Here is an 18760-nt window from a genome sequence, read left to right as displayed (position 1 = left end):
ACTTGCATTGTACGTTGAGCCCAGAACTGGATCATTTGAATTGTCAAGGCGCTCACAAGAAGGATTTTGTATGGGTAAATTTGAATAATGCAGCTGTCAAGTGGTTTGGCCTCTAGCAGTTATATTACTTTTGTGTATTTTATTTTATTTTTTAAGTTTTCCAGACATGTTCCCCTTTGTCAGGCACTGTCATCAGTTGTATACCCTTTTATGAATGCCTTCATGCCACATCATAATTTCTTTCCCTTGGTTTCCACAGCAATGAAAATCTCTTCACTTGACCGGCAGTAATATTCGTGGCTCCTTTGTGATCATCCTGTTTGAAGGAATGCCAAGCCATTAAAGCCACCAGTGAAGTCATTAATGATCCCCAGAGTAATGCGTACATAAAACCAAGTACAAAGTATTTCAAGTTTTAATGTTTCTAAGCACATGCTTACTCACACTGCCATACGTAAAATGCTCTGTTATCACTTGTAACCAGGTTTGAACAGATAAGCACCTTCAAAAGGGGATAGCAGTACTTTGGTGCTTGGATTCTCATCATGCTATCATAAGTGCTTGGATTCTCATCAGAACCTCATCTGCTTTGGAGTGCTTCTCTGAAATTCGAGAAAAAATTCAAACGTTTTTGCTTATACTGGTTATATTATACAAGCTTATAATGAATTGCCGAACCTATTTGTCGAGATGCCCTGGACATAGCCATGTTGCCTGAAAGAAGGGTTGTTGAAGGGGCACCCTGACGTAGCGGCATTAACAGCCTTCTTGGCCTTGACGAATCTGACACGCTTGCTCTTGGTAACACCGCTTTTTAGATGCGCCCATCTGCAGTACAAAAATTCCACCAGTGCACACAATTTGCTTGGCACTTTGCTCTAGACTTGTACTGAGCACAAATATAAAGTATTTAGTCCACTACGAAGGGGTTATTCCCTTTTATAGAGGTGTTCGAAAGACCCCAAAAAATAATGCATTCAAAATTACCCACAATGCACTTGGAAAGGTAGTTGTTGGTAAAGTATGGGCATCTGTCAGTAATGGACTGACGGTCAGTTCTGACGGCAGGTGCATTGGGGGCACAGCAGCTTAGATGATGACCCAGAGAGGTGCAACACGGCCCCAAACATGCAAGACTAAAGTTGCCACAGCACCAAAATGAACTATTACATGTTTTTATGCCAAGCACACAAGTGCCAATCAAAATAGCGTTGTCCATAGCCATTTCCTTCGAATTTTGCAAGATCCGTCATTCTTTGCCCTTCTAAATTGCTTTCCTTAACACTAAAGCCGCCCATCATCTACTCAACACCTCTGTTCTCTTCAACAACATGCCCATTGAGATTTTCTCCAATCACCAATCTCTCCCCTCTCAGAGTACTCTCTCCAACCTGATCCAAGTCACTTTAGAAATGATCATTATCCTCCTACTCACATCCCCCTATGTAGCATAACCACTGACAACACTCATCACAGCTTCAATTTCAGGCTTCACAATCTTCAGCCTCTCTGACTCTTGTTTCACCTTGATAACATTCTTTGCATACTCTTCCTTCATAATCATCTCATTCTCCATTCCACTTTCTACTCAACTTTGGCTATCTCTCTACTCTTTTTTCTTTTTTTTTTTCATTAAATTGCCAGAAGTGTGATTTTAACAGCTTGAATATTGAATAGCTTCTCTTTCTCGCTTACAGTGGTTGGAATTGAAGAAGTGCCTTCCACCATAAATACAACCTGATGGGGCAAATGCTTTAGTTAAATACGTGTCAAGGTCTGGAATGGCAACAATGACTGAAGACCTGTAGTGAAAGCTTGACTATGTTTGTTACCGTAAACTACAGCTTCATGGAGGGTTTGCTTTATTCGTACGATGTCAAGCAAAGAAAGGTGTCGCATACAGTGTATAGGTCACTGAGGAAGGAGGTGCCTGCCAGCATGCAGGCCGCCCACACCTCAAAAATGCACAGAGTTGTCCTGCATGCCTGGACAGTGAATTGCTTGAAACCAGATTTCTGCAATGCAGTGACCACGCAAGGTTTATGAGTGAACCTTGATTTGTTATTTCTATATCCAGTGATTTATTTAAATGATATTCGTTGTATGTTTCTCTGTAATGTTACCTGTCTCTGTCTCTGTCTCTCTCTCTCTCTCTCTCTCTCTCTCTCGCTCTCTCTCTCTCTCTCTCTCTCTCTCTCTCCATAATACGAAAGTATGCTTTAAAATCTCTATCTCCCTCTCTCTGTCTGTCAGTATGTCTGTCCCCTCACTGTCCCCCCCCCCCCTCGGTATCTCTAGATATGAAAGTATGCTTTAAAATCTCTCTCTCTCTCTCTCTCTCTCTCTCTCTCTCTCTCTCTCTCTCTCTCTCTCTGTTTGTCGCCCCACCGTACCGCCCTTATTGTCATAAATGTGTAAGAAGAAATAAATAAGAAGCAGGCGAGCGTGACAATCGCTGCTGCATTATTTTTTAAGAAGTCATCATGTCCGCTGGCAGCGGAGCAGCCATTAGTGGGCACAAGATGCACTTGTGATTGTTAACAACACAAAATCCCCCTGGCTTATATGAAATGCGATATTAAAATGATCTGTTTTGAAGTTAGCATAGTATTCAAATATTAAGTTTGGCAAACTCAACTGTCATGTGTTGAGGTGAGTAATCGATAGAATAAAAAATAGGATAATCAATTCCAAAAAGTTGCACTCTCAGAATATACCAAACTGTACACTGGCTGGTTTGGAGCTGCCACTTCTACCTATAGAATTGTTTTCTTTCGCCAAGATTCCCAGCCAGAGCCTACTGTGAAAAAAAGGTGGGACACAGGTATAGTGTTGTGACTGTCTGTTCTGTTAATCCATTCTCATTATCTGGGATCAATAACATTCTATAGTCAAGCCAGTTAGCTGGCGAGATGTCGGTCCAGGAAAAAATTGCAAACAATTTGGACAAGTTACTTCATTTGTTATGTTAGTGTGAGAGGCATACAGTAAATTAATGACAGAGCCATACACTGCCAAGACGGGCTTTATTGCCTGACTCCTTAAAGGTTGAATTTAATTTTATTTCCATTTCTTCTCAAAGAGTTACCAATGTAGTGAGTTTCATGTGATAGATAATGCCATTTAGTGTGTCTCATCATCCTCTGTGGTGATGCCCTTCTTCACAACTACTAGAACTTGAAGGTTTGATAATACAGAAATAAAGAAATAAAGAAATATCGGAAAACAATAAACCAATGGTTTAATTGAGAATCCAGTCCATGCATTAATGCAGACATGTTGGAGCAGGCATGCATCCAGGCGCCTGATTTATTCATACATTTTCACAGAAGTAGAAATGCTCTATTTTCCAATACATCTATTATTCAAAGATAGGACCCTGTAGACACCGTGCAACAGATTGTTGTGTTCAAAATGAACGCAAGCTTGGTGAGTGCACATGAACATGCTTTTTGAATCTTTTGCAAACCTTGAGCTTCTTGAGCTGCTTTGTAATAGATTAGAATCATAGTGGTTCATTTAAAATACATCTGCTCTCCTAAGATGGCTCCTCTAAGCAAAATGTTTTATGGGGGACAAACTTTCTCAGCACCAATTCTGTTTGCTCCAAAACCACTTGCAACAGAACACCTGGTTTGATTAAGTACTGCGTACACATCCAAAAATACGTAAGCTCCAGTAAATGCAACATGGCCACGCAACATAAAACGAACATGAAGGGAAATATGACTTGTTCCCAAGCTACATAAGACTCAACCAGAATATAGCATTGATCTATACAGGATGGGACCATTGGGCTTTCATGGCAGTTTTTTTAAGTGAAAGCTGATGTGCATTTTCAATTGCCTGATACTTGTAGGGTGATTCATTTGTTGAATAGCAGCAAGGCCAGTGGCCGGCTCATGAAAGAAGTTTGTAAAACCATACACCGCGCGACGGTTCAGACAGTTCGATTTCTGCCGTGTTGCTCTGCGTGCAGTTAGCCTTCTATCTTTGTGTTTAGCTCATGAAAAATGTGACTTGTATAAAAAGTTCTGTACATGCTTTTCATATTGTTACCTCAATCTTTTTCTCTGCAATTCAATCAAAATAATCAAGCATTTCCACTTCGATCTTTAAGTCAAGATCATCCATCCATTTTGTGTGCTGCTTGTCCCCACGAGGGTCACCGGCATGCTGGAGTCTATCCCTGCAGTCATCGGGCAGTAGGTGGGGGACACCCTGAACCGGTTGTCAGCCAATCGCAGGGCACACAGAGAAGAGCAACCATCCACACTCGCACTCACACCTACGGGCAATTTGGAATGCTCAATCAGCCTACCACGCATGTTTTTATGGTGTGAGAGAAAACCGAAGTTTTGGGGGAAAACCCACGCAAACACGGGGAGAACATGCAAACCACACAGGGAGGGCTGGAGGTGGAATCGAACCCCCACCCTCTGAACTGTGAGTTGGACGTGCTGACCAGTACCTCCACAGTCTAGAACATGTTATTGAAAAGAATCAAAGTCAGTACAACCGGATTACGCTCAAATCTGATTACGATCAAAACATTTTGATTTAAGCAGTTAACAACAATAAAAAACAGGCTACTCCGTTTTCTTTGTGTATTTTCTTTCCATTTTTAGAGATGAATCATTCCCCAACTAAATTAAAATCATCATTTCTTTTTGTTTTCCAAGGTGAAATGCCAGTTTGGTTGACATTGCCGCCCGTCAGTGTTGATTCATCGCTACAGCAGTCTTATTGGGAGAAGGATGGTAGAATTATATATGGCTGAGAACATTACTCTACAGTACAGAGTCACCCCAGTGTTAAAATCAGCCGTGATTCATAATAAAGTTCAAATGAAAGAAGAAATGGCACTTTACTTTATACACTAGAACATTTTCCACTCTTCTGGGAAGTCTTTCTGGGATTCAGCAATGCTGGGACAGGCAAACGTACCCGAGCAAGAAGTCATTCAAACGCACAAATGCGTACACATCAGATAGGTCTACTGGCCTACTGTAAATGATCAGTTTTGCTAAGCCACCATCTCATCGCTTTGGCCTCATCCCTTCTCTTAAATTCATCATCTCATCTCTGCACCACCAGAACTCTACCGCCCCTGAGTATTAATTAGTATTTGTATTGCTTGTGTTCTGATTTAGAGTCTTCTATTGGAGTTTGCAGAGATGGCACAAGGCAGACACATCTAATCTTTCAGCACAGCCAGACTTCAGTGTCTTTATATCATAAAGACTGTGCTGGTAAATTTGAGTCGCACAGTGAGTAGCTCAGATTGTGAGCGTGTATATTAATGATGATATTCAAATCTAATCACATCTGAATTTTTGGGGGGCAGTACTGTGAGATAAAAGAATTTACTGATGAATTTTCATTATTCATACCCAGAGACACTAATAGCATTTAAAACAGGCCAGATATCACAATTGGAATATCTATAAATTAATAACATTGCTGAATACCTGGGTTACTAGTCCTCCAGGGGCAAGTCATATATACTATTGAAATCTGTATCCTTTGAGCACATTTCAGTAACTGTTGTCTCCATAGCATGCAATGTATCACATAGCAGTCAATACATGTGGGTCCACCCAAAAACAGGATACGCATTATATGATTTTTGGAAAAGCTTAGTAAGCTACCACATTGCCCAATCAGCCATAAGTATTGTACTCAATTGTCCCTCCTTTTCTAAGCAGATTGCATACAGCGGTCCCAGATTGACACTATGAAGAATGTGGAACGATATCAATTTGGCTCTCACCAGGTTAAAAACTGGTCACCTGCATATTTAAGCCAGATATATTTCATGTATTCCTCAACATATTGTTTTTATAAATTAAAACATGTTTGAACTTTTTCTAGCACATCAGCGAGGAATTCTAGAAAGCAGATTTAATAAAACCTCTGTGTATGTTAAGCCTGAAATAAGGGAATATCCAATTTTCTAGTTCCAAGAAGTGGAAGTGAAATTCTGAGTCACTCACCATGACAACTGACTCTGTAAAACAAACCTTCACCTTCCCAGGCTTTCTGAGAAAACCTGAGTTTATAATGCCTCTTCCTTTCTGGCAAGAGCAGGATACTTTCTTTTCTATGTATTTGATAAAGTATTTTACATTTTAATGGATGGATGGATATATTTTACATTTAATCTTGTGTGGTCTGTATGCTTTTTATTTAATTTGCCTTTGTTTTCACCATAGGGAGCAGCGCTCAAATTTCGATGTACTGTGTACAACTACAATAAAGGCGATTCTGATATGTGTCACGTGCTTACGCCACCTGCTACTCGACCGCGCCCCTCCTATCAACGGAATCGCCGCCACCTGTCGCATGCTCATTGAGTGCGCTATATCAGCGCAGCCACCGCTAACCCGCTTTTCAGCCTGTCTCGTGATGCCGCTTAGCTCACCCGTCCCTGTAAGCCTAACTCACCTTACCAGTTTGGTATGCCTTTTGATCTGTCCGACCATGCTGCCGGTTACTCTTCTAGGAGTCTACCAGTCAGCAGCCAACCCAATCCAGTGAGAAGCCCAGCAGAGTGCGATTCCGCCAGGTTTGCCACCCCACTTGACAACCACACCCCAGTCCGACCGCTGGCTCCAGCGCCCCACCGTTCCCCTTTCTCCCCACAATAAAGTCTTTGTCGCTCAGCATTTGGCTGTACTGTCTGTTCTGTTACAATATGGAAGTTTGGTGAATTGTGATGTGGTTGTTTTTCTCTGCTCCCTGTAGGTCTGGAGGGGGACGAGTGACTATTTTGACTGAATGATCTCAGCTTCTGTCGGCTGACATGACAGTACCCTAATACCCATCACTGCTCCATCAGATAACGAGGGGGACTGAGTCAATAAGAAGTCCTTCCACAGCATTAAGGTACGTTAGTGGCCGGGCTGTGTCCATGATGCCCGGATCTATCATGAGTATGGCTTGAGTGACAGAATTGCACGTGGTAAGTAGAGCAAAGTGTGGACATATATTTTTTCAATGTCTATCTCCTAACCCAAGCAGAGGTAATAATTGCAGGTGAGGCCATTCAATGTGCCCCATTGCAGGACTAGAGCCTGGGTTGAGATGGCTATTGGCATTCTCAAATCCCAGTTCCAGTGTCTGCATAAACTCAGGATCATGCCCGAGGGGTAATGCGACATAGTGGCATGTGTTGTGCTCCAAAATATTGCAGCTATTACAAGAGAGCCATACAATTTAATGACGATGAGAATGATCATCCCATCTACTCTACTGATGTCCAGGATGAAAGTGCCATAAAGAACATTTACCAAAACGACTTGAGATAAATTAACAAAAATAATTCCCTTTTCATTCAGTCTTTATTCCCTATAGATACTAATGCAACAAACAGTCAGTCTTGGTACTATTGTGCAAACAATTCAAACACATTATTATTATTATTACAATTATTATTATTATTAGAATTATTGTTCTTAGAATCCACACGAAAACATAATCTAGAAAATGTTAGAAATAAAACTGTTTTTACCAGTGTTATTATACCCATCCCAACTATGCAGACAAGGAAATACATTTGTGTTTCGTGCTCTGTGTGTCTGAGTCTGGCATCAATGGCCATTAGTGGGGTGCAGTCAGGGGTGATGTCTCCATGCGTCTTTAGTGACCGAGGGCAACAGAGGCTTCAAATGCAAAGAATAGACGGAATATTTTAGGTGGTGTCAAATTGATAGGTCCTCAGAAGTCCAGTGGCTGAGAATGATGTCAGGGATGATTTAAAGAATTCCGCCAAAAGACTTCAGAGTTGTTCCTTCTTGTGTTTAGACAATTCTTTGCAACAATATAATTAGATGTCCTATTGGCCTCCCTCTAGTTGCAATTACAATGCCTGCGGTTTCCATTTATTGTGTTTTCTAACCCTGGCCACTCAATAGTCCTTTTGTGGTCCTTTCTTTTTATTCTTAGTGTTTTAGTAGTCGCCTCATACCTTATTCTCTTTTTCAGGCCTTCTTGTTTAAGATTAAACTGAATAAAATAAGAATCCCAATTCCCTGCCATCCTTGCTCCCTCTCATATCGGTTCATTAAAGGGGTGAGGGGAAAAAAACCCAAATGATCTGCCTGTAAGACTCCACTGTTCAAATAAAAATTGAACGACTGGGTATGGTGCAGCATGCTGGTATTAGTTTTGGTAGACTGAGTGCACAATGCAATGAGGATTAAAAACCCTTGGATGCAAGCCCAGAACCCATTCAGACAGGAGACAACCTGCTTCCCTACTGTCCCCATGATGACTTTACACTAGATGACCTGAATGCTTTAATTCCATCAAACTGCTGAGAACAAGATTTTCTGTTGCACACCTGCATGCTGCTGAGCTTCTACGCTTTAACATCACTGCATTTGGGGTGTGAAGCATTGAAAATCAGCTTGTCACACATTAGACAAATATGCATAACCTTCAGGTGCGTTTAATGCACTATACATTACTTAATGCTAAAATATGAATGTTAAGGTGTCTCCTTGGAACTAGAGTAACTTCAAACACTTTTATATCTTTCGCAATAGTTCCTCCTATGAATAAAACTACAGTGGCACTATTAGTAAACAGTCTCTTTATTCATGAACGATTCTCATGTCTGCTCATTGGAGATCAGATTATTACCACTCCATTATACTCCTCCAGGCTCTAAAGTGGGCACATAGATGCCACCTTGAGTTTGAGTGGGATTGCCTGGAACATCATTAAACTGTTTTGAGTGATGCACATCACACAGCATGTTTTCAAAGGAGGGTAGTTATGAAAAATGTGATAAATATTTTTGTGCCCAACGCAAGTCTAGTGTAAAGCGTGGGCTATTTGTGCATGGGTGGAGTTTTCGTTCTTTTGGTATTTTCGTAGACTGCGTAGATTGAAATAGCTGTTTGTGCTGTTATGGGAGTGAATACAGCCCGATTGTTTCCCAACCAATGGATGTGACTCCCCCCTTTCCCTTTCTCTTTAAATTCAGAGCAGGAGAGGCACATGGCAGAAGCTGAACTGACTTGCTGGAGTACCATGGAGCTCAATGAACGCAAAGTAAGTTTATAGGGAACTGCAAATATTTCTTCACTTGCAGAGTATGCAAAGTTAGCAGGTGTGAAATCGACACTTGAGGACCCCTTGTGCGTTTGTGTGTGACAACCCGGTAAAGTCTGTAAAGGGGATTCTTTGAAAAATATATTTGAAAAAAAAAAAAGATTTTATTTTTTTTCATTTCATTGATTTCGCTGATGATTTGGACATTCCTGTCAATTATTTTGAGACATAACATCCACCACACAAAGCTGTCCTTGGAGCCCAGACGCCTTCAGATCCATTAAATTCATCCAAATCGCCTTGCGCCAATTGTGCCATAATGTGGACTTGTTTTTATCTGGTCTAATGTCCACTCTAATTTTGTCACCAAATTGTCAAGTGCACCGGAGGCGTGGAATAGAAAACGCCCTTGGAACACCCGGAAAGACGTGGTCTGCCAAAATCATAAACATGCTGAACTATACCCTGCATGAAAATGAAGATGTGCCAGTTTTTACATCAAACTAAAACTCCTGATTCATGTGTTTGTCATTTGTGTTTGCTGAAGCTAGAAGTATTTTTTCTCGTGCTATAAGTACCAACTGGTGTGAGATGAGTGTCTCACCATCTTTGACTGATTTACCAGAAATGAACTGGCTGCCATGGGAACAAGAATTAATTGCTGCACCTTTAAACATAAGACTCTTCAAAATCAATAGAATTTCAAATTGGAAAGACATCCACAATTGTACTTTTGAGGTGGGATTAAATACGCCAGTACAGAGGCTGCCCTATAATTAAAAGGATTGAAAAAGTATGCTTTTTAGAGAAAGTGGTAACAAAAGAAAAGATTAAACCAGAAAAAACGATAACGGTTACAATATAAAACAATTTTAACAGGAAAAATAAATGTAAAAAATCAATTTTGGTTTGCAAAAAACATGCCAACCAACTGATGTTTTTTGATATTTTTTGTTTTGTTTTTTTCGTTGTTTTTCAGGGTTCAATATGCTCACTTTTCTTTTCAGAACTTACTATTGTGAATGACCTACTGGACAGCTAAGTTCCTTTGCTGGCAACTGATCCCGCTTCAGCAGGTCATCTGTGACATATGTTGAGAATATTGTAGGGGGTGGAGAATGCTTGTTGATAGGTGTGTATAGATTTGCAGTCAGACGTTCTGCTCAGTCCCCATAAAGGCTTGTCGCTCGATTCCCCAGGCTGTGCTTTTGTCAGTCGTCCTATTGACTCCCAGTTCACGCTTGACCCCTCTTCTTCTGTACTTGACACAATAGTGTGAAAACCCATTGTCCATAATTGAAACAAGGTGCTTGAATGTCCTTGATATGCACATATCTGTACTGTAAATAATGTTTCCACCTTTTTAACATGATTTTTTAAACAGCACAAAAATGCATTCACTTTGGCTGCAGTTGGGATGAGGTTTATTTCACTTCATAATTGTCCTCCCACACTTCATCTCATCTCCTGGTTGATCAGACCTTATTTACTCTAAAAGAATGACTCATGGGGAACCCTAAACTGCTGGGCCTTAATTTGCATGCTGCTTGCACACGTTCAGCCACACTTGCTGCTCATGTGAAAACAAGCAGAACATGGCTCCTGACCTTTCTGTAATTACCCAGAGAAGATTTCACTGGCTCAAAAACTCCCTCTTTTGAAGGGCCATGAGGAAGCACCTTTCCTATGGAGGAATCTCAATGGGGGATTGGACTGCTGCATGTTCAACGTTTCGTAGAAGCAAAGCCGACGTGTTTCAAAGAAATGGTACAAAAAATATATAAGTATAAAGCCAAAAACAAAACAAAACAAAAAAAAAACGAAAGTTCAGTACAGCAAAAGCTTTGAGCACAGCCTCACACACTGGACATTTAAAAGACAAATTATGAGCCCGAAATAAATAAAACATGACAAAATAACACTATATAGTAAACAAAACACATACTTAACCATGGTAGATGGGCCAAAGTCTTGGAAATAATGTCCTTAAAGCAAATTAACGTGAACGAAAGGACGGCTATTGTTTACAAATACAGTGTGATGCCTCCCGTGTCATTGTACATGTGTGGAAGTCTAGCTGGTCTGTTGCATCTTGTGAATATGTTAATTTCTGAAAAGACCCTGAATTAAAGCTTGCTTTTAAAAAGATCCATCATCCAGCCTCTTAAATATAACATACAGTAGCTCTCGTTTTGCACGGTTGTTATCCTGTGAACTTAACTCTTCAGCGTGAACCCCCGTGATCTTGAGGTCTTGCCGATGCAGCTGTTTACAAATATGTATAGTAGTTCTCGGTTGTTGTTGCGTAAATCCAACTCTTACCATGAACCCTGTGATCTTGCGGTCTCGCGGGTGCAGTTTCCTGGAAGCGTGCCGGGTGTCACAATATCACAAAGCTTTTAAATTTACAAAACAACATTTCCCAAGCTTTGTCGGACAACCGAGACGTGGATTTCCTGACATTTTCGACAAAAAACAAATATGTTGATGTCCGAGGCAATTGACTTCCGGGGTTTCACCTTGTATAAAACTTGGTCCCTGTTCCACCTCACTACCAATATCTCATATTCACCCCTGGATGGGTGTAACAAATTTATATTTGTAATCCAATTAAGTTTGACTCCAAGATGAAAATCTCCTGTTCCTATTTCAGGGATTATTTATTCGTCAAAATGTTTAAAACCTGGAAGAATGTGCTACAGCCAGACACAATAACTAATCAGCAGTAGGTAGGCAGACGGTTTGCGTGCGTGCGTGCGTGCGTGCGTGTGCGCGTCTGGTCGGGGGAGGGCAGTGTGTCGCACTGATGTAGACAGTTGAAGCATATCATGCATGGAGCACTATTAGTTAAGTGACTTCACAGACTGGCAATGCTTATTGCTGACTTGTGCCGCTTCACACAGACATTAAAGAAAGAAGATTTAAGGTTGTTTCCACACAGTGCTGCAAATTGAAAGGGGGCGGGCTTAACGCTCACTTGTACGGACCTCCCAGCCAAAAAGTCAAGTCGCCTACAATACAAGAAAACAGCAAATAGAAATCTTTGCTCATCTCACGTCTCTTTGTGTCTCATCCTTGTGGATCTGTCTTTGCAAGGAACACGTCACGCACACATGCGCATAGAGGCTGACGCATCGTTTGATACTCTTTTGCAGAGCTGAGGCATGCCTGTGGCGGATTAATTACTTTTACCGCATTCAACAGTGTTCGTTAAAAACAGAGAGCTACGATTGCACTACTGGGTGGTTCCTTAAATAATGGGGGTGAAATTCGGGATGCAAGTAAAGCATCACGACCTGAACGTGTCATCGCGCCACTGCTGCGCCGACTTGGACACTTTTGCAGCGGTGCTGCAAGCTGGAGGAGCGAGACGGCGTCTGGGAGCACGTTGAATTGGCGCAAGTTTTGCGCAATCATCAACGCACACTCATCTTTTTGAGATTTTTAATCCACGAACAATACGTATGGATTGATTTTGCGGCGCTGTTTGTTGTTGTTTTTGTGTTTTGCTCGTTTGTCTGCGCTGCTGAGTGGAGTAAATCACATCTTTCCTCCCCATCATCTTTTCCTCCGCTCCTTTTTTTTTTTTTGATTCCCTCCGACGCACGAAGAGGAATGAGCGAGGTGAGACGCAGCCGAGAGATGTGAGGGGGGAATGCGGGCGTTTTCCAGCCAAGCTTCGGCACCAGGGGAGAGGGGACAGCTCCCCGCGCCGCAGCGCGCCAGTGAGAGAAGAAGGCGTCCATTTGTTCCCCTATTTTTCCGCCAAGGTCAGTCGTTTCGGCTGTAAAAAGGATGCGGTTGGACATGACTTCCTCTCGTTTTTAGTCCGCTAAGGCTGTGAAGACGTTTGAGTCAGAAAGTGTGAGCACACGATTGGGTTAGATGCGTTCTACAGAGACTGCCTTATCCAACCGCCTCTGCTTTCTTTTGGACTGATTTTGATTCGATCAACAGCTCCTATGTCTTGAGACCGGGGATGTCTTGTCCGCGTTGAAAAATGCTGCTTTGGGTTGTCCTGCTGAACGCGGCTCTTTGTGTTGCCAGTGGGAATGTGACAAGGGACGTGTGTAAGGAGCAGATATGCTCGTGCACAGAGGTCGAGGGAGACGTACATATCGGCTGCGAAAAAAGGAGCTTCACCACGCTGCAGCACCTCACCGGGCCCAGCTCACATTTTTACCACTTGCTGCTGCACGGCAACTCGCTGTCCAGGCTTTTCCCCAACGAGTTTGCCAACTTTTACAATGCTGTCAGCTTGCATTTGGAGAACAATGGGCTGCACGACATTGTCCCGGGTGCCTTTTTGGGGCTGCAGCTGGTCAAAAGACTGCACATTAACAACAACAAGATGCGCTCTTTCCGGAAGAGTACGTTTTTGGGATTGGATGACTTGGAATATCTCCAAGCTGATTTTAATCTGTTAAGGGACATTGACCCGGCCGTGTTCAGGGACCTTAACAAACTTGAAGTGTTAATACTTAATGACAACCTCATCAGTGCGCTGCCCATAAACGTGTTCCAACATGTGCCCATTACTCATCTCGACCTGCGAGGGAACAGAATCAAAACATTGCCGTATGAAGGGATCCTTGAGCAGATCCCGGGAATTGTGGAGGTTCTGCTGGAAGACAACCCGTGGGACTGTAATTGTGACCTGGTTTCCCTCAAAGAATGGTTGGAGAATATACCGCCCAATGCGCTCATCGGGAGGGTGATCTGTGAGGCTCCCACCAGGCTGCAGGGGAGTGACTTGAACGAGACATCTGAAGCGGAGCTATGTCCTTCACAGAGAGGCGGCGCAGACACCAGCCTAGTGGCCCCTCCCACACAGGATGAGACCTCAGGGCCTGTGGCGCACGGTGGCAGCCCACGTCCAACGCCTTACAAGCCCAGCGCAGATGCCAGTGGGCCACCGACACCTGGTGGTCACGGAGCCAAGAGCCGCTCCAAATCACGTGAAAACTGGCAGCTTAAGACGAAGCCCACACCGGGGCCGACAGGTGTTAGCAGGGCCCAAGAGCAGATTGACAATGCCACCTGCCCACAGCTGTGCAACTGCAAGCTGGTCGGCTCCAGGCAGGGGCTCGGGGTCAACTGCGAGGGCAAAAAGATTGAGAGCTTGTCCAACCTGAAACCGAGGCCGCTAGCCGCCCACGAATTGAACATGAGAGACAACAACATCCACGCTGTAAAAAAGAACCAGCTTCTGAGCTACACGAGTCTCAACCTTCTTGATCTCGGCGGGAACAATATCAAAGTGATTGACAACAGCACTTTCCAGAACCAGACTGAGCTGAGGTGGCTTTACATGGATAAGAATTATCTGGATACGCTCATGGCAGAAATGTTTGTGGGCCTTGTCAACCTGGAATATCTCAGTTTGGAATACAACGACATCCAGCTGATAGTGGCTGGCGCATTCAGCCCCATGCCGAACCTGAGGGTTCTGTTTCTCAATAACAATTTGCTGAAGTCTTTGCCCCCGGATGCGTTCCTTGGAATTTCTTTGTCCAAAATAAGCCTGCATAATAATTACTTCTCCCATCTGCCTGTGGCGGGTGTGCTGGACCAACTCAACTCCATCATTCAGATCGATTTGCACGGGAATCCTTGGGATTGCTCCTGCAACATCGTGCCCTTCAAACAATGGACCGAGAGACTCGGTGCTGACGTCATTGTGAGCGATCTCAAGTGCGAGTCGCCAGAAGAGTTCTGGAAACGCGACTTTCGCTACGTACGGAACGACCTCATGTGTTCCAGACTGTACGAGCGGATCCCCCCTCCCACCTCCCTGTCCAAAAACAGCACCTACACGCTAGACTCGGGCACACGCTCAAACTCTTATATTGAGCCCAACCGAGTCTCCATTTCAGTGCTCGTTCCCGGGTTGCTACTGGTGTTCGTCACATCTGCGTTCACTGTCGTGGGCATGCTCGTCTTCATCCTGCGGAACCGCAAGCGCTCCAAGCGGCGGGACGGCAACTCGTCTGCCTCTGAGATCAACTCCCTGCAGACGGTGTGCGACTCATCATATTGGCACAGCGGACCCTACCACGCTGATGCGGGTGCGCACCGGGGCTTTGACTGCACTACGCATTTCTCCACCACAAACGATGCGTAAAAAGAAGGCGGGCCGGACTGGATTTATAAAGGACGCACAGATGAGTGCCCTCACACAACTCAAGCAACACGTTTGTCCCCACGTAAGAGACGGACAGACATTCTCGTTTCTGTCTTCTTTCAGTTGCCGTTAACCAGTTAGTCTGCCGCACAGGGGCCCAGCGCTGTATATTCTGTACATGACAATCCCTCTCTCAACGCCCTGAAATTACTCCCCCCACCTGTGCTATTAGCCGCAATTGGACTACAGATGTTTTTTTTTTTTCTTTTTTTTCTTCGGACAGCGAGGGGTCATACTATAAAAACGTGCGATGTGTGCGCAAGGGTATGGTGCACGAGCGCATGAATGTAAATGTAAATAGTCGGGCCGATGTATCAAATGCATGATGATATTTCTGCATGGTTTCAACACACGCACACATAGCGCGCAGCCAAGGAACCATGACCAGCGAAGTGGAGGCCAACCCCCCTTCATGCTCCATCAGTATGACAACTATATATATATAGATATTATGAGAGTTACATATATATGACTATAACAAAGTGCCATTTCTCTATTTTTGTGAAACTGCAGTTAGGATTTGTAAATGTTGTTTTAAACCTGTTTGGAGAGGCAAGAGGGGAACAATATTAGTATCAGAAAGGACAATGCTGTCAGTGCATGTTCTTTTTTTTCTGTTCCTTATGATTTGGTTGTCGATGGATATTGGGGTTATTTATACCGTTCTAGATGGTGCGGGTGTAGCCCCCACCTGCCCCCACCCAACCACACGCACGTCTGCGCGGTCATCCCATTTTCTGAATGTATACTGTGTTATTTTTAATGGTGTGCCAATTGTTGACTCCATGGCGACATGTGTATGAGCATGACGTCAATGGGATGCTTCTGCTGCAAAGTTGATGTAGCTCAAATAACAGTTCTGTGGTTTTGTGTGTCTCTGAATATAGCCTGCTTTGGGTGAGAGGAAATTAAAAACAACAAAAATCAAGCCATTCAAATGGGGGGTTTGTGCCGTCCTATTTTTCCCCAAAAAATGTTCAATTGAGCTAGAATGATTCGGTCGATAAAAACGTTGGAGGTAAACGTAGCATAGATTGCTCTTTATTGTAAAAAAAGAAAAAAAAAAGAAATAGTCCTTCACACATTAAAATGTATGGCTATGATTCGCCCTTACTGTGGACTTTTTTTTTTTAAAGCTATCTAACGTTGTACGGACAATTCATTGTATTTACAAGATGTGCTTGAAGTATCTATACTGGGGGAGGATTTTTGCTTTTGTGAAATGTGGCTTGTCATAAACTAGAGGAGGTACTTTTAGGCTTGCACAATCATGATGCAAGATGCTGTTTACACCATGCAGGTCTGCTTTAACCGAAAGAAGTGTGAGCACTAAATGCCACATTTAAAGAAGTGCCACAAATGCAAAGACACGCTCTGCATTTTAAGCGCAATGTAAACGCCTTGTAACACATGTTGACACCGCCAATTCATTTCATTGAAAGGATCTCAAATAGACCCCTTGCAATTAAATTAAGTTTTGTTGAGATTGTAAAGACTTCATGTTAAGTATAAAGAGCTGCAGTGAGACGGGCATGTCAGCCAAATTAGAGGGCCAATGTATCTCCCCCAGGAAACAGATGAGCGCTGTCCATGGTGCTGAATCACTTCTTTTGTTTGTTCACTCGGCAGAAGACATGTGTGACCATTTGCATTCGTGTACCCTTTACTATTATCTCTCTCACATTGGAAAAGTTGTAACAAATGATGGGAAAAAAGAATTTCATGCATAGCCTCAGAAAAATGGATCAATTAATGCTTTGAGTACGCACATGTTGTGACTCATTTGCGGTGGCCCCAAACATTTTTCACTGTGCTGTGGATTTGCTTTTACATTTCCACCCTGCTTAACCACTGGTACTAAGAACACAGTGGCCCTGTGACTCAGCAAGGCATCCCATCCTCTTCAATTCCCAGTTTTGCTCTTCTGTCCAATCCCGCAAGGGGATTTCTGGGGGTCGCTGTCTCCTGTGTGCTTCAGCCAACGTGATGTTTTATCATTTTCAAATGCTGTGTTTCAAACTACATTTTTATGCTTTGCAATAGTTGACCTGCTTCTATTTTGTTAAATAAAGTGTGGTTGAGGTTGAGTAAAACAATGTCCTGCTTTGGGAAATTTTCATTACAATTTAGTTGACATTTCTTTTCACGTCTCTGTTAGTCATTTGAATTACATTTAAATATTAGTTGGTTTCCTGAAATAACCCTGGCACTTGTGCTCAAAACCTGAATATTTATTCTATTAAATCTATACATATCATTGTGAATAGTAAAACAAATCAGGATAGAAAATAATAGAATGATGTTAAATTTAAAATGTTAAATTTGATATAAAATCAAGTAAATTTTATATGTTGTGACTCTGCCCAATACAAAGGACCGTCAATAGAGCAATGAGTTTGAAAGGGATTGGAATTGGCTGTTTTACATGCTGAGCATACAACACTACAAATCCGTTCTGGCCCAGCAGGCAATTCATAGTTACAGGGATACAACCCCCCCAATCCCTTTGTGAAAAAGAAGAGATTCAAGTGGGCAAAACCCCATCCTCTCAGCTTTCTCAGGTCTCTGTGGATTTTGCAGTTTTGTTGATGCCACTTCACAGTAATTCAATTTGAAATACGACATGCTATATTTCATTTAGTGTATGCGCATACTTTGTGCTGATAAGTTAACGCGATAGTAATTCGAGGAATTCCCAGAACTGAGCAAAAAAATTGCATGATAATGTAAGACCCGTGTGATGCTGAAGGATCCGTTTAATGCACATCAAGTCCCCAAGTACTACGGTGTTCTATAAAAAGGCCCAATATTTATTAACCACCCCCTGTTCTTTAGTGCTGGTTGCTTACACACGAACCAATTGTCTCACACGAACAAGTGGCACCATTGTGCTTGTTATTACGCAAACGTGCCTGAAAAGCGACATTTAATTACGACACTAAATTGTGGCAACACAGAATGTAGCCTGGAGCCGTAGTAAAAGCACAGCTTCACAAGAACCCCTGTAAGTCAGTTTCAGCGTGCCTAATCCGTCTTATGTTATTTATTTGGCTTCTATTACAACTTATCCTGAGCTGAGCTGAGCTGAGCTGAGTGCTGCTTTCTATGCAATGTCTTGGGTTCAATTTGAAAACATTTGTAGTGACTCAACACATTCTCCTATGCACATGCGTAACATTTACACTACAAAGATAATATGAGCGTAATTCAGCAGATTCCAATTCATAATCGACCCTGAGATGGGGTATCGGCACGTAGCACAACAGGCAAGTGCCGCCCCACCAAGAGTGGCCTTTAATCAAGATGAGTGAATGGTGTTTCCGCCAGTCCTAAGTAATGCCTTTCCTCCAGCCACCACTTATTGATTATCTCATTGATTAGAGCCAGTGGTTTCAAACATGCCCATTCCTCATGGCGCTTTAGGCGTTCTGCGGCTTGTACTGATCCGATTACTCTCTTTGCATGGGAGCTGAAACCACAACTTGAGAATGAAGCCTCTTTGGCAGAAGCTACATT

General features: G+C 42.8%; 1 protein-coding gene and 1 long non-coding RNA gene across 6 annotated transcripts in view; both read left to right on the top strand.

Annotated features, from left to right (window-relative positions):
• LOC148401639 (uncharacterized) overlaps positions 1-11430 on the top strand; it is an 83483-nt gene extending 72053 nt beyond the window's left edge. For 2 of the 5 annotated variants that reach the window (XR_015854745.1, XR_015854747.1), the window contains 6 exons: positions 5154-5270; positions 6216-6432; positions 6506-6568; positions 6748-6888; positions 8993-9060; positions 10068-10395. This is a non-coding gene — a long non-coding RNA (uncharacterized LOC148401639). Of the gene's footprint in view, positions 1-5153; positions 5271-6215; positions 6433-6505; positions 6569-6747; positions 6889-8992; positions 9061-9439; positions 9585-10067; positions 10396-10723 lie in introns of those variants that run through there. The other 3 variants (XR_015854748.1, XR_015854749.1, XR_015854746.1) reach the window with 3 other exon arrangements.
• Positions 11431-11842: 412 nt separating this feature from the next.
• On the top strand, positions 11843-17340 carry slitrk1 (SLIT and NTRK like family member 1). Its single transcript, XM_088364246.1, has one exon. It carries the CDS (start codon positions 13061-13063, stop codon positions 15182-15184), a length of 2124 nt encoding a protein of 707 aa, XP_088220372.1. The 5' UTR covers positions 11843-13060; the 3' UTR covers positions 15185-17340.
• Positions 17341-18760: the final 1420 nt, after the last annotated feature.

This window comes from Syngnathus floridae, chromosome 2, assembly GCF_059516105.1.
Source record: "Syngnathus floridae isolate MCC-2025c chromosome 2, RoL_Sflo_1.0, whole genome shotgun sequence".
NCBI classification, from domain to species: Eukaryota; Metazoa; Chordata; class Actinopteri; order Syngnathiformes; family Syngnathidae; genus Syngnathus; species Syngnathus floridae.
Note: the sequence above shows the minus strand (reverse complement) of the source record. Positions and strands in the feature narration are given on the sequence as shown.